At 46.8% G+C, this 12,995-nt stretch overlaps 1 protein-coding gene across 1 annotated transcript in view; it reads right to left on the bottom strand.

Moving 5' to 3' along the window:
• LOC143964416 (SLC35A4 upstream open reading frame protein) overlaps nucleotides 1-12,761 on the bottom strand; it is a 36,519-nt gene extending 23,758 nt beyond the window's left edge. Inside the window, exon 1 of the mRNA XM_077474132.1 lies at nucleotides 12,629-12,761. Coding sequence (XP_077330258.1) covers nucleotides 12,629-12,643 — 15 coding nt within the window. The 5' untranslated portion in view covers nucleotides 12,644-12,761. The remainder of the gene's footprint in view (nucleotides 1-12,628) is intronic.
• Nucleotides 12,762-12,995: the final 234 nt, after the last annotated feature.

Genomic DNA, 12,995 nt, shown 5'->3' with positions numbered 1-12,995 from the left:
ACCGCTTACAGTGCACAGTAAAATACACAGATTGATCCAGTAATAAAGAGTACCCGTCTCTAGCTCAAAATACCCAAGTACTAGAGCTGCACAATTCTACGATTGACCCCGCATCTCTCCATAAAGAGGACCTGTAACATTGATTCCTATTACAAGGGATGTTTACATTCCTTGTAATAGGAATAAAAGTGACCAAAAAAAATAAAATAAAAAATAAAAGTGTAAAATAAAAAATAAAAAAGTAAAAGTAATAAAAGAAATAATTTTTTTTAAAAAAAACACCCGATCTCAGTAGCTCACGCTCAGAAGCGAACGCACATGCAAGTCCCGCCTACATATGTAAACGCCATTCAAACCACACGTGAGGTATCGCCGTGTACGTTAGAGCGTGTGCAACAATTCTAGCACTAGAACTCCTCTGCAACTCTAAACTGGTAACCTGTAAAAATTTTCAAAGTGCCGCCTATGGAGATTTTTAAGTACCGAAGTTTGGCTGCCCATTCCATGAGCGTGCACAATTTTGAAGTGTAACATGTTAGGCATCTATTTACTCGGCGTAACATCTTTCACATTATACAAAAAAAATTGGGCTAACTTTACTGTTTTGTTATTTTTTAATTCATGAAACGGCCCAGTGGTGTAGTGGTTAGCACTCTCACCTAGCAGTAAAAAGGGTCACTGGTTCGAATCCCAACCACAACACTACCTGCCTGGAGTTTGTATGTTCACTGTGCCTGTGTGGGTTTCCTCCGGAAACTCCAAAGACATGCAGGTAGGTTAATTGGCTTCTGTCCCAAATTGGCCCTAGTATATGAATGGGGACCTTGGATTGTGGGCTCCTTGAGGGTAGGGACCGATGTGAGTGTGCAATGTACAGGGATAGAGACAATTGTAGACACTCACTCAAGTTGAACTGGATGGACTGGTGTCTTTATTCAACCTTACTAACTACGTAACTATAAAATTATGAAACAGTTTAAAAAAAATATGGCATTTGAAAAATTGCGCAAATACCGTGTGAGATAAAAAGTTGCAATGAGTGCCATTTTATTCCCCAGGGTGTCTGCTAAAAAACAAAAAACAAATAATGTTTGGGGGTTCCGAGTAATTTTCTAGCAAAAAAAAAATATTATTTTTACATGTAGGAGAGAAGTGCCAGAATAGGCCCGATATGGAAGTGGTTAAGATCAAAGATACAACTATGTTCGTGTCCCTTGTTAATTTTACATTGTATTTTTTAAAACATAATTGCCTACTCCCAAACTGTCATTTGAAGTAAAACACATAGCCAAGTATTATTCTCCACATTTTTTTTTTATTGTGCATAAAAAAAAAAAAAATAATAAGAAAAATAGGATTTTTGTACTCACCGTAAAATCCTTTTCTCTGTAATTCACTGACCGCACAGCTCCTCTCTGTAACTAAATGGGTTGTATAGCCTGCCATCAGGAGAACTAGGCAAAATTGTTACACAATACACAGAACTTTAGTCCCGCCCTGGGGGGCAGACCCTGTGCTATCAACCCTCCCCACTGCTCCCAGCAGATTCATTACGTCAAGCAGTATAAACGTAAAGAAAAGGAGGGGTGGGTGCTCTGTCAGTCGGTGAATTACAGAGAAAAGGATTTTACGGTGAGTACAAAAATCCTATTTTCTCTTATATTCACCAACCGACATAGCTCCTCTCTGTAACTAAATGGGATGTCCCCAAGCAGTGCCAAACAAGGGGTGGGAAAAACAGCATAAGAACTTCATCCACCATGGCAAGTGGGAACTAGTGAAACTAAACCCACAAAAAAACAGCAGCGTGTGTAAAATTCCACCATATAACCGGGTATCCTCAACAGGAGTGATCCCCATGACCGCAACATTGCGGAAGTAATGCAACAGTGCATTAACAAAACAGTATTGCGTTTTTATCGAAAAACCAGGGAAAAAAAAAAAAAACAACTCCATTGCAACTACACGGCCGCCTGCAAAACTTTGAGGCCAAAACAGGCATCAGCCGATGCACGGACGTCTACCTTGTAAAACTTGGTAAACATATGGACAGAACGACCACACCTGAGCGACAGACGCTTGGTGTCGGAAGGCCCAAGACGTTCCCATTGCTCTTGTAGGAGTAGGCCTTGACTGGAAAGGGGGGCACCTGCCCCTTCAAGGCGTAGGCTTGTACTACAATCTGTCTGATCCACCTAGAAATGGTGGCCGACGAGACCACCATGCCCTTCTTTGGGCCAGCCACCGAAACAAACAGCGAGTCTGACTTCCGAAAGGGAGCCGTGGCAGACAAGTACACCTTCAGAGCCCTAACCACATCGAGAGCGTGAAGGGCCACCTCCTTGGGGTGCTTCGGCTTAGGACACAACGATGGCAATACAATGTCCTCATTGATATGAAAAGCCAACACAACCTTCGGTAGAAAGGACGGTTGCGGACGCAACACCACCTTATCCCTGTGGAGGACCAGATAAGGAGACTTGCATGACAAAGCCGCCAATTCCAAAACCCTCCTGGCCGATGTGATGGCCACTAGAAAAAACACTTTGTGAAAGGGTCAACAAGGGAATCTCCCTGATATTCTCAAACGGCGGGTTCTGAAGTGCCGACAGCACCAGGTTCAAATCCCACAGAGGTAACGGAGGACACACCAGAGGGACCACATGCCGCACCCCTGGAACAAAGGTACTCACTAAATGAGTGAGATGCCAAAGGTCGCTGGAAAAAAAGACAGCCAGAGCTGAAATTGCCCCTTGATGGTGCTTAACGCCAACTTCTGCTCTACACCTTGCTGCCATCCTTTCTCCTCACACATGGAGATGTAGGCCTTCCAGGTATGATGGTATATCTTCCGTGAAGAAGACTTTACATAGCCCTTAACATAGTTGGAATCACCGAGTCCGACAGACCCCGGTTCCTCAACACCTGGCTCTCAATAGCTATGCCGTCAAAGCCAGCGATGGTAAAGCAGGATGAAAGATTGGACCTTGAGATAGGAGGTCCTCCCGCAACGGCAGTCGGCAGGGAGCATCTGCCACTAGACGCACCAGGTCTGCGTACCAGGGCCGCAGTAGGCCAATCTGGGGCAACAAGGATTACTGGAATCCCCTCGGCTTCCACTCTACGAAGCAGACGTGGCAACATTTTTAGTGGAGGAAAGGCGTAGATCAGCTGGTACTAATCCCACGGAGCCACCAGCGTCTGCCCACGGATCTCGTGTCCTGGACACGAACCTTGGCACCTTCCGATTGAGACGGGAGGCCAATAGATCCACATCTGGTGTGCCCCACTTCAGGCACAGCAGCCTGAATATCTCCGGATGCAAAGCCCATTCTCCTGGGTCCAGCATCTGACGACTCAGATCGTCCGCCTGCCAATTTTCCACCCCCGGGATGTAAACGGCTGACAGGGCCAGAACGTGTCGCTCTGCCCACCGAAGTATGTGAGCGACCTCCCGAGCAGCGGCTGAGCTTCTTGTTCCCCCTTGGTGATTTATGTATGCCACAGCCGTGGCGTTGTCTGACTGTATCCTGGTCGGATGCCCTTGAAGACACGTCGACCACGTGTGGAGGCACAGCCTGTACGCTCTCAATTCTAACAGATTGATCAGCAACTTGGATTCTACCATCGACCAGAGCCGAACTGAATCCCCATCACTCCACCCCAGCCGGACAGACTGGCATCTGTAGTGATCACCGTCCAGTTCAGAGGCAGAAACGATTTTCTGGCCTGAATCACTGGGGACCTCAACCACCAGATCAGGGAATCCCTGACTGGTTGACTCAGCTGGATCTACTGATCCAGGGACAACGGAGATTTGTCCCATTTTGTCAATATCTCAGGACTCTGGTGTGGAACTGGGTATAAGGTACTGCCTCAAAGGAGGCCACCATGAGTCCCAGCACTCGCATGCAAAAGTGGAGCGATGACCACTTGCTGTTAATCAGTAGATTGACCGCAGATCTGAGAGTCAGCAATTTGTCCGAGGGGAGAAAAACCCTCGCTGCCCTGGAGTCCAACAGCAACCCCAGGTACTCCAGATGCTGAGTTGGTACAACCACAGACTTCTTTAGGTTCAACAGCCACCCAAACTCTTGCAGGGTCTGCATGGTGAGCGCCACATCCTCCTCTAATTATGAGGCGGAAGATGCTCTCAGGAGGAGATCGTCTAGGTAACCCACGATCGCGATCCCGCGCAGCCTCAGCAACGCCAATACTGGAGCCAGTACTTTGGTAAGGATTCGGGGGGCTGATGCCATACCCCTTCCTTCTTGGGAACCACAAACCGATTTGAGTAGAGCCCCTGGAAGCGTTCCGATTCCGGAATCGGTATGATCACCCCCTGATTCAGCAAGTCCCTTGCTGCCCCTAACAGGGCCTCCTGGCGAACCGGGGACACGGGTATGCTGGAGAGGAAGAATCTGTTTGGCGGCCAAGATACAAACTCTATCTTGTAGCCTGTGGAAATCAGATTGCAGACCCATTGGTCAGATAACCGGGAGGTCCACCGGGCTGCAAAATCCCGAAGACGACCCCCCACCCAATAAGTGGGTGGGTGCAAACCTTCATGTGGTAGCACTTTTTCGTCGCAGGCTTGTTAGGCTTGCGGTTCCAGGGACACTTCTGACCGTCCGTGGGGGTCCTGTCGGGCTGGGGGCATTTTGCCGAAGCACCGGGCGGAAGAAAAAGCTGCTTGTGGGCGGAAAAAGAGGACCCTTGCCTGCGGTGAGGCTCCTTAGCCTTCCTGACCTGTGGGAGTAGTGTACTCTTACCAAGAGGTGGCATTCATAATAATGTCATCCAACGAGGCTCCAAAGAGCCGCTCGCCAAGGAAGGGAAGATCCATCAGGGCTTTCTTGGATGCCTGGTCAATAGACCAGCATTTTAGCCAAATCAGGCACCTCAGCACCACAGCTGACACTGAAGCCCTGGATAACAGAGGGAGAGTATCCAGGGCCACGTCACAAACATACTTAAAGGCCTTGCACTAGTTGGCCTGCTAGTTCCAACAGGCGTTCTGCTCTCCCAATTCGCAGTGCAAAAGTTCTGCCCACTCAGTCAGTGTCTGCGACACCAGTGCGGATGTCAGTACAGGTCGCACGGCTGACCCCACAACCATAAACAAGGAACGAGCCACCGCCTCGGCCTTCCTGTCCACAGGATCCTTGAATGCAGTAGTCCCCTCAACCAGGATCGTGGGTACTTTATTTAACCTGGATACTGGGGGGTCCACGACCGGAGGAGCCAACCACTTTTTGAGAAGGCTTTCCTCAAAGGGGTAACGCACCGCCAAATTTTTGGGGACCGAAAAGGTCCGTTGCGGGCGACCTCATTCCCTGTAGATGAATTTGTCAAAATAAGTCAAATACGGGAACACCTTAGGTGAACGTGCTGGCTTGTGGGACCCAAAAGGGACCGGTACATCACCAGAGGGATCCGCTGGCTCCTGAATCTTCAGGGTATCACACACAGCTGTGATAAGTCCTCCAACAAGCGCTTTGTCACACCCGGACAGGGAATCATCCCCACTGTCCGAATGGTCCTGGTCAGCCTTGTCTGATAGGTCAGAGCAGGGGTCTCCAGCCGCAGCAGGGCCCGAGTCTGCATCGAAGCTCTCCCCAGAGGACGGGGGGTCAGCGGCCTCTTACATGCACCTTTCCTTCCACGCGCCGCTTCTATCTTAACAAAAGAGTCAAGGACCACCATCAGGGTGGCCATGCGCACGGCGCTATCCGCAGGTGACCCGGTTGCTATAGCCTGGATTTCGGGGGAAGAAACACCAGTTTCTGAAGCCATGCTGATCCTAGCCTGTCTGCCACCTGCAAGGGGACTTAGGACAGTGATGGTCCCACCCTCCTGCTGCCGCCGGGTGGGGGGGGTACTTAGCGCTAGACTCACCACCCTGGGGTGTTCTGTGAATGCCACCAGCAGTGCCTGCAGTCCCTAGGAGGTTCCAGTTGCAGAGAGGAGAAAAACTGTGTCAGCAACAGCTGGTTATAACAGCGGTGAAACGTTCTGCAGAGCTAGCTTCAGCATTCAGCAAGGAGCCATCCAGCGTCCTGTACACACAGTGGACACAGGAAACTGCAAGTGAGAGCACATGTAATGCTGCCACAATAGAACAGCGGCGAAAAGAGCGCTCAGGCTTCAAGAAAATGGCCGTCAATGAAACTAATAGGAGATCCTAAGGAAGATGGCTGCTGAAGCTCACCAGGGGAATACAGGCTTTCCCACATCCAAGATGGCCGCCGGACAGTGCCATGCTGCCTGCCCACAGCCAGAACAACCTCCACAGACGTTTTTGGGACCCCCCCAGACCGGGACCAGGACCTATGCCAGCCGCACAGAGCCCCCACAGGTGAGAATCCAGCGAACACACACACAGCCCGCAGCGCATGCAGCCACACCCCTCAGAGGGGAGAAAGGGACTTGGGAGAGAAGATAGGGAGGTGAGATGGCCCCCGAATCGACCCCCCAGGGAATGCCCAGCTGCTCACCCCACCGAAGCAGGGAGAGCCGTACTTACCAGTCCTGAAGAGCTGGGAGGCATTCCATCACAGACCTACTCCTGCGCAGTTACAGGATAGCTGTTGGCCCGGTATACTGTGATCAGGACATCAGTAGCCCAGTCATATGTATACCCAGGAGCATTGAAGCTCACCGACCACCTCTGGAGCTAAGGCATGTCGTGGCCTGCCGAGCCTTAGCTGCGGCCTGCTCAAGCTCGATGGCCGGACTGGGGAGACTACAAGGATAATCATTAACCAGCCTGTCACCCAGCCGGCAGTTGATGAAATATCCTGGGATCTTCTATCTTGAGCAAAAAACATCAAACCTGCAGCAAAAACATGGACCAAGAGGGCCCGTGGGGTTCCTAGGCAAAATAAAACATGAATCTGCTGGGAGCAGTGGGGAGGGTTGATAGCATAGGTTCCGCCCCCTGGGGCGGGACTAAAGTTCTGAGTATTGTGTAACAATTTTGCCTAGTTCTCCTAATGGCAAGCTATACAACCCATTTAGTTACAGAGAGGAGCTGTGTCAGTCGGTGAATATAAGAGAAAAGAAAATTAGTCATGCTATCTGCCAATAGAACTTAAGCAAAAAGTGCATTCTATGCATCCAAAAATATAACAAATCAAATCATTCAACCAAAAAATAAAATAAAGCCTCATGCATGTGTCCTGCTTCTTAATATAGGGGGCCAACAATGCCAAGAGTTAGTGAAAGCAGGGGTCCGTCACCCGGAGATAATTCCAAAAATCATCTGGATTATTCTCCTGGAGCCCCTGCAGCAAAGGCATATGACATAATTGGTCACGATTAAATAAAGAAATCAATTTTTGGTCCAAGAAATCCTCCTCCTCCTGTTCCTGGACTGGACTTGGGTCAAAGCAATAACTCCAAGGCCAAGAATCATCACTCAAACTTCTACCAACATTAAATTAGCAGAAGGATCCCAAAGGGTTGCGCCTGACAACTGAATTTCCTCTTTATTGGCTCGTAGTAAGTCACTAGGTTTGTGTTTGTTGGCAGACAATTGTGTACCGTTTTTATGCAAGACAAGTTCACGGCACACACCCTTCAGACAAAAGTCTGATGCTTTGTCTGTGGAAAATCCAATCGTGTGTACGAGGCTTTAGAGTCTGCAAAAGACTTGAGACAACCCTAGACATACAGCTAGAGCTACAATGGAATGGTTTAGATCAAAGCATGTTCATGTGTTAGAATGGCCCAGGCAAAGCTCAGACTTAAAGTGGAAGTTCTGCTCATCAGAACGCCCGGCCCCCCTCCGGTGGCACAATTGGCACCTTTCAGGGGGGAGGGGGGTGCAGATACCTGTATAATCTAGGTATCTGCACCCACTTCTGGGAATAGCTAGCCGCATATGCCCCACCCCACCCCCCCCGTTGTGTTCTGGGAAACGCTTCACTTCCCACAATTCCCTGACAGAGGATGGCGGTGGGGGCAGCGGAGAGACGAGCGATTGCTCGTCATCTGCTGTTGAAATATAAAGAAGGGGGGAATCTCACAGCTCCAGGAACACACACACAGATGGTGAACCTCCCTCTCGGTTTGGAAGCCATAGGTGCTGGCAACTGCTAATAGCAATGAACAGGAACAAACTCTGGACTGCTGCACTCTTGAAAAAAACTCCTTATTCATAGCTATGTGTTCTTTGTTTTTTGATGTGAATCTTTTAAAATAAAGAAAGGAGTTTTTTTTTTTTTCAAGAGTGCGGCAGTCCAGAGTTTGTTCCTGTTCATTGCTCATCTGCTGCCGACATCGCTGGACCCTATGACAGGTAAGTGTCCATTTATTAAAAGTCAGCAGCTGAAGTATTTGTAGCTGCTGACTTTTAATATATTTTAAGGTGCAGCTCCTCTTTAAATCCAATTGAAAATCTGTGGCAAGACTGAAAATTACTGTTCACAGATGCTCTCCATCCAATCTGACAGAGCTTAAAGGGATTGTAAAGGTAAGTGTTTGCATTAAGGTGAAAAAACACCTGGCAGTGACCGGTCCCCCCCCCCCCCCCCGTTTTACTTACCTGAACCCAAACGCACTGTCCATCGGCTAGGGGGTTCTCAGCGGCTGACTGGATAGGTTGATAGCAGCGCAGCCATTGGCCAAATTCTGGACTTGGGAGCGCACCCGCAAGGTAACCCCCAAGGAGAGCGCTTCTCCCAGGGGGTTATCTAATGCGGGGAGGAGCATTATATGTATGACACTTTTGTTTAAAAAAAAAAAAAAAAAAAAAAAAAAAAAAAAAAGGAACCTTTAGTCTTACTTTAACCACTACAATACAGGGCACTTTCGCCCCCTTCCTTCCCAGCCCAATTTTCAGCTTTCATCGCTCTAGCGCTTTCAGTGACAATTGCGTGGTCATGCTACACTGTACCCAAATGAAATTTTTATCATTTTGTTCGCACAAATAGAGATTTATTTTGGTGGTATTTATTCACGACTCCGTTTTTTTTTTTTTGCGATATAAGCGCAAAAAAGTGGAAATTTGGAAAAAAAACAATATTTTCTTTTTTCTATTTTAAAATAAATCCAATAAAATCAAATTTTGTCATAAATTTAAGCCAAAATGTATTCTGCTACATGTTTTTGGTAAAAAAAAATCCGTTAAGTGTATAATAATTGGTTTGTGTGATCACGGACATATGTACGCAAATGATCATGTACATATGTGTGCAGGTGATCACGTACATATGTGTGCACATAATCATTGGGACAAGTGATTTTAGTGGGACATATGTGGGGGACATGTTTTTATTATTAGGGACATGTGTGTTATGGGGACATATGTGGGGACTGTGTTTACACTGTGTGGTGTGTTGTGTGTTTACACTACACTGAAGATCAGTGAGTAAAAAGCTGTAAAAAAACAGCTCATACTCACTGATCAACAGCCGGTTGCAGCCATCTGCTCTCCTCTCCTCAGCGATGACTTCTGTGTGAGGAGAGGAGGAGCCGATTGCCTAGCAACCGGCTGTTTGTTTACATCACATGAAGGCCGTGATTGGACACGGCCGTCATGTGATCAGGAGGGCCAATCACAGAGCCCTCCTGCCGATCTGAGATGCGCCGTGTCCCGGTGACACGGGCGCATCGGGATCGCGCCGCTGCGCGGGCACGCGCGCGATCCCGCGCGCGATCCCGCTCCTCCTGATGGACGTTCCTGAACGTCCTATCAGGAGTAGACGGCTCCCACCCGGCCGTATATGTGCATTGGCCGGGAGGGAAGTGGTTAAGCTATTTTGCAAAGAATGGGCAAAAATGGCACTCTCTAGATGTGCTGGTAGAAACATACCCAAAAAGACTTGCAGCTGTAATTGCAGCGAAAGGTGGTTCTATAAAGTACTGACTCAGGGGGCTGAATGCAAATGTACCCCACACTTTTCACATATTTATTTGTAAAAAAACAAAACAAAAAAAATGAAAACCATTTCTCTTCTACTTCACAATTATGTACCACTTTGTGTTGGTCTATCACATAAAATACATCTATGTTTTTGGATGTAACATGACAAAATGTGGAAAATTTCAAGGGGTATGAATATTTTTTTCAAGGCACTGTAGTAATTGCTCAGCAATGTTGATAAACATTTGCCAGTTTTTTTTTTTTTTTTTTTTTTTTTTTTGACGGCTCTGCACTTGTTACACAGAATTGTGGAAATGCCAGATTAAGATCGTGAGGGGGGGGGGGGTTGAAGCCAGATTGCGATTTTTTAACAATTAAACATCAGCTCTACAGAGTACCCATCTGCAGCCCATCAGAGTACCCGAGTACTTATCTCCAGCCCATGCCTCAAAGAATATACGTTGGGGTATTTGCTTTGCAAAATAGGGTAATTTTGTGAGCGTTTCCATTGGCCTGGTGCTCCACAAAAGTGTGAGAGGTCTTCAGGAAATTATATATGTAATTTATGCTCCTAGAATGCCTGACCTCTATGTGGCCAGGCTGTGAAAAAAAATCGCACACATATGGTATCGCCATACTCGGGAGTAGCCACCAAATGTATTTTGGGGTGTAATTGGAGATATGCATATATTGTGTGTGGGAAATAACTTATGACAATTCATTTCTTTATTTTCCCAAGAATTGTGGGAAAAAATTAGCACAAAAAAAATAAAAATAAAAAAAAACACCACACACTCGCCATGCCTCTTGCTAAATACCTTGGACTGTCTACTTTCCAAAAAGGGGTCATTTGGGGAGGGGGCATTTATACTGTCCTGACATTTCCAGCCCTCTAGAAATTAAATAGGCCATCAGTACATCAGGTGTGATAAATTTTCCATGACTGGCACCATAGCTTGTAGACTCTAACCTGCTCATCAGGTTAACACTGCTGCGGGATTGAAATTGTGCGAGTTCAGCTGACCATGCACAATTTAATACCCACACGTCAGTCTGACTTTGAGGGCGATTTTAGAGACATCTGTGTGGGTTCCTGCACAGATGTCTATTGAAATAGACACACGATCAAATTTTGGTCGACAGACTGTTTGCCTAAAATCCAACTGTTAGCACGCTCCATCAAACAATTGTTGGCCAATTTTCCGCCAACAAATGTTGGATGGCAGGCCAGTAAATTTTCAACAGACAACAGTCTGTTGTCAGATTTTCTTATCCTGTGTACACAAGTCCAGCCACAAAAGTTGAAAGTACAAACACACATGCTCAGAATCAATGCTCACCAAACAAGACATCAGCAGAAGGTGCCCAAAGGGTGGCACTCAAGAGCCAAAATTCCTCATAGTACGTCACTACGTTCGTGTTTGTTGGCAGACGATTGTGTGGCGTTAGTATGCAAGACAAAATCCAGGCACACGCCCTTTGGACAAAAGTCTGATGCTTTGTCTGCCAACAATTCGATCGTGCGTATGAGGCTTAAGTCTCCAAAAGTAGTACAGATACTACTTTTGGGAATCAGTGCCATTGCCGGTGTTCTATGGAGAAATTACCCCCATGGGTATGCGCACTAACCAACGTCACTCCAGGTGATATGTTGATCAGCTGGCGTGATGTCAACATGGCATGTGCACAGATCATCGGAGGCAGTAGTCAACGATCTGCTAAGCGCTGAGGGAGAATGTAATTGTCAGATTCTTGCTCGCTATTGCGGGGCAGGTTGCGGATGTGATGAAGGGCAGGTTTTGTGTGCGTTTTAACCCGCCCTTCCATTTATCACATTGAACCTGCCGTGCAACAGACAAACACGGCATTCAGTACAGGCAAAACCCACCCCACAACAGCAAGGCAGAATCTGACAAGAACATTCTCCCACTGCTGTTTGCACAGCGTCGGATAATGCCTCTGACGATGTGCACACGTGTTGTGTGGACGTCACGCCAGCTGATCATATCATATTGTTACTGAGCAAACCTATCGGGGGCGCATTTCTCGATAGAACACAGCAACAGCTGTGTGTAAATCACATCAATGTGAACCTAGGCTCACACAGACTAAATTGTATCCACTAATTTGGGTTATTTTTGCCAAAGATGCGTAGCAGCATACATTTTGGCAAAGATTTATAAACAAAAAATTACTTATTTGCAACATTTTATAATAGAAACAAAAAAAGAAGTTTTTTTATTTCAAACTTTTTGCTTTTCTTTCACTTATATAGCAAAAAAATAAACAGTTGTGATTAAATACCACCAAAAGAAAGCTCTGTGTGAAAAAAAAATGATAACAATTTTGTTTGGGTACAGAGTTGCACGACTGAGTAATCGTCATTCAAAGTGTGAGCGTGCCAACAGCTGAAAATTGGTCTGGGCAGGAAGGGGGGATGAAAGTCTTCGGTATTGAAGTGGTACATTTAAAAAATAAATAAATAAAGCTTTTACAACCAAATGTAAGCAACTAAATTATTAAAAATGCCTTCTGGCACTTGTGGTGCTTTTTATTGGCACATTTACACCCTTTGGTAACTTTCACCCAAACTAGAGGTGCATGGGCACAGTTATATCACCCATGTTGTAGCCCTTTACTAGAACAACACACTCAATGCCCCACTCTGGTGAACAGATAAGACTTTCACCTCAAAGAGTATTTAGTAAAAGACAAAGTTAATAGGGTTTTACGAAGCTCTAGCCGCTTCTCCGCACTCACCTTGTCATCCGCCATGTTGTCCAGCCAGGGCAGGCGCACTGAAAGCCACACTGCCGGTGATCGATACAGTCTGCGGTCTACTCAGTGTACTGAGAGCGACCATTCGGAGAGCGCCTACTTTTCCTGAGCGCTCAGGCCACGTGATCGGTGTGTAGGCTTAGATAACGAGACAAGTCAGGACAGTGATGGGTGTACAGTGTGATAGTGGGCTGTGATGTGTGTGAGCAGGAAAAGTTGAGGCGTGCAAAGCAGAATAGGATTACTTTATGTATGGTATAGTAATGTCTTTTTCTGCAAGTAGCATATAAAATGAGTATCAGAACCTGGCTTTTATTTCATTTAGGCTACATTTCAGCTATTTGCAACC

Source organism: Lithobates pipiens, unplaced genomic scaffold (genome assembly GCF_037356315.1).
Source record: "Lithobates pipiens isolate NorthernLeopardFrog02 unplaced genomic scaffold, aLitPip1_a1.2 Scaffold_8, whole genome shotgun sequence".
Taxonomy (NCBI): domain Eukaryota; kingdom Metazoa; phylum Chordata; class Amphibia; order Anura; family Ranidae; genus Lithobates; species Lithobates pipiens.
The sequence above is the reverse complement of the archived record's forward strand: the minus strand, read 5'-3'. Positions and strand labels throughout refer to the sequence as shown.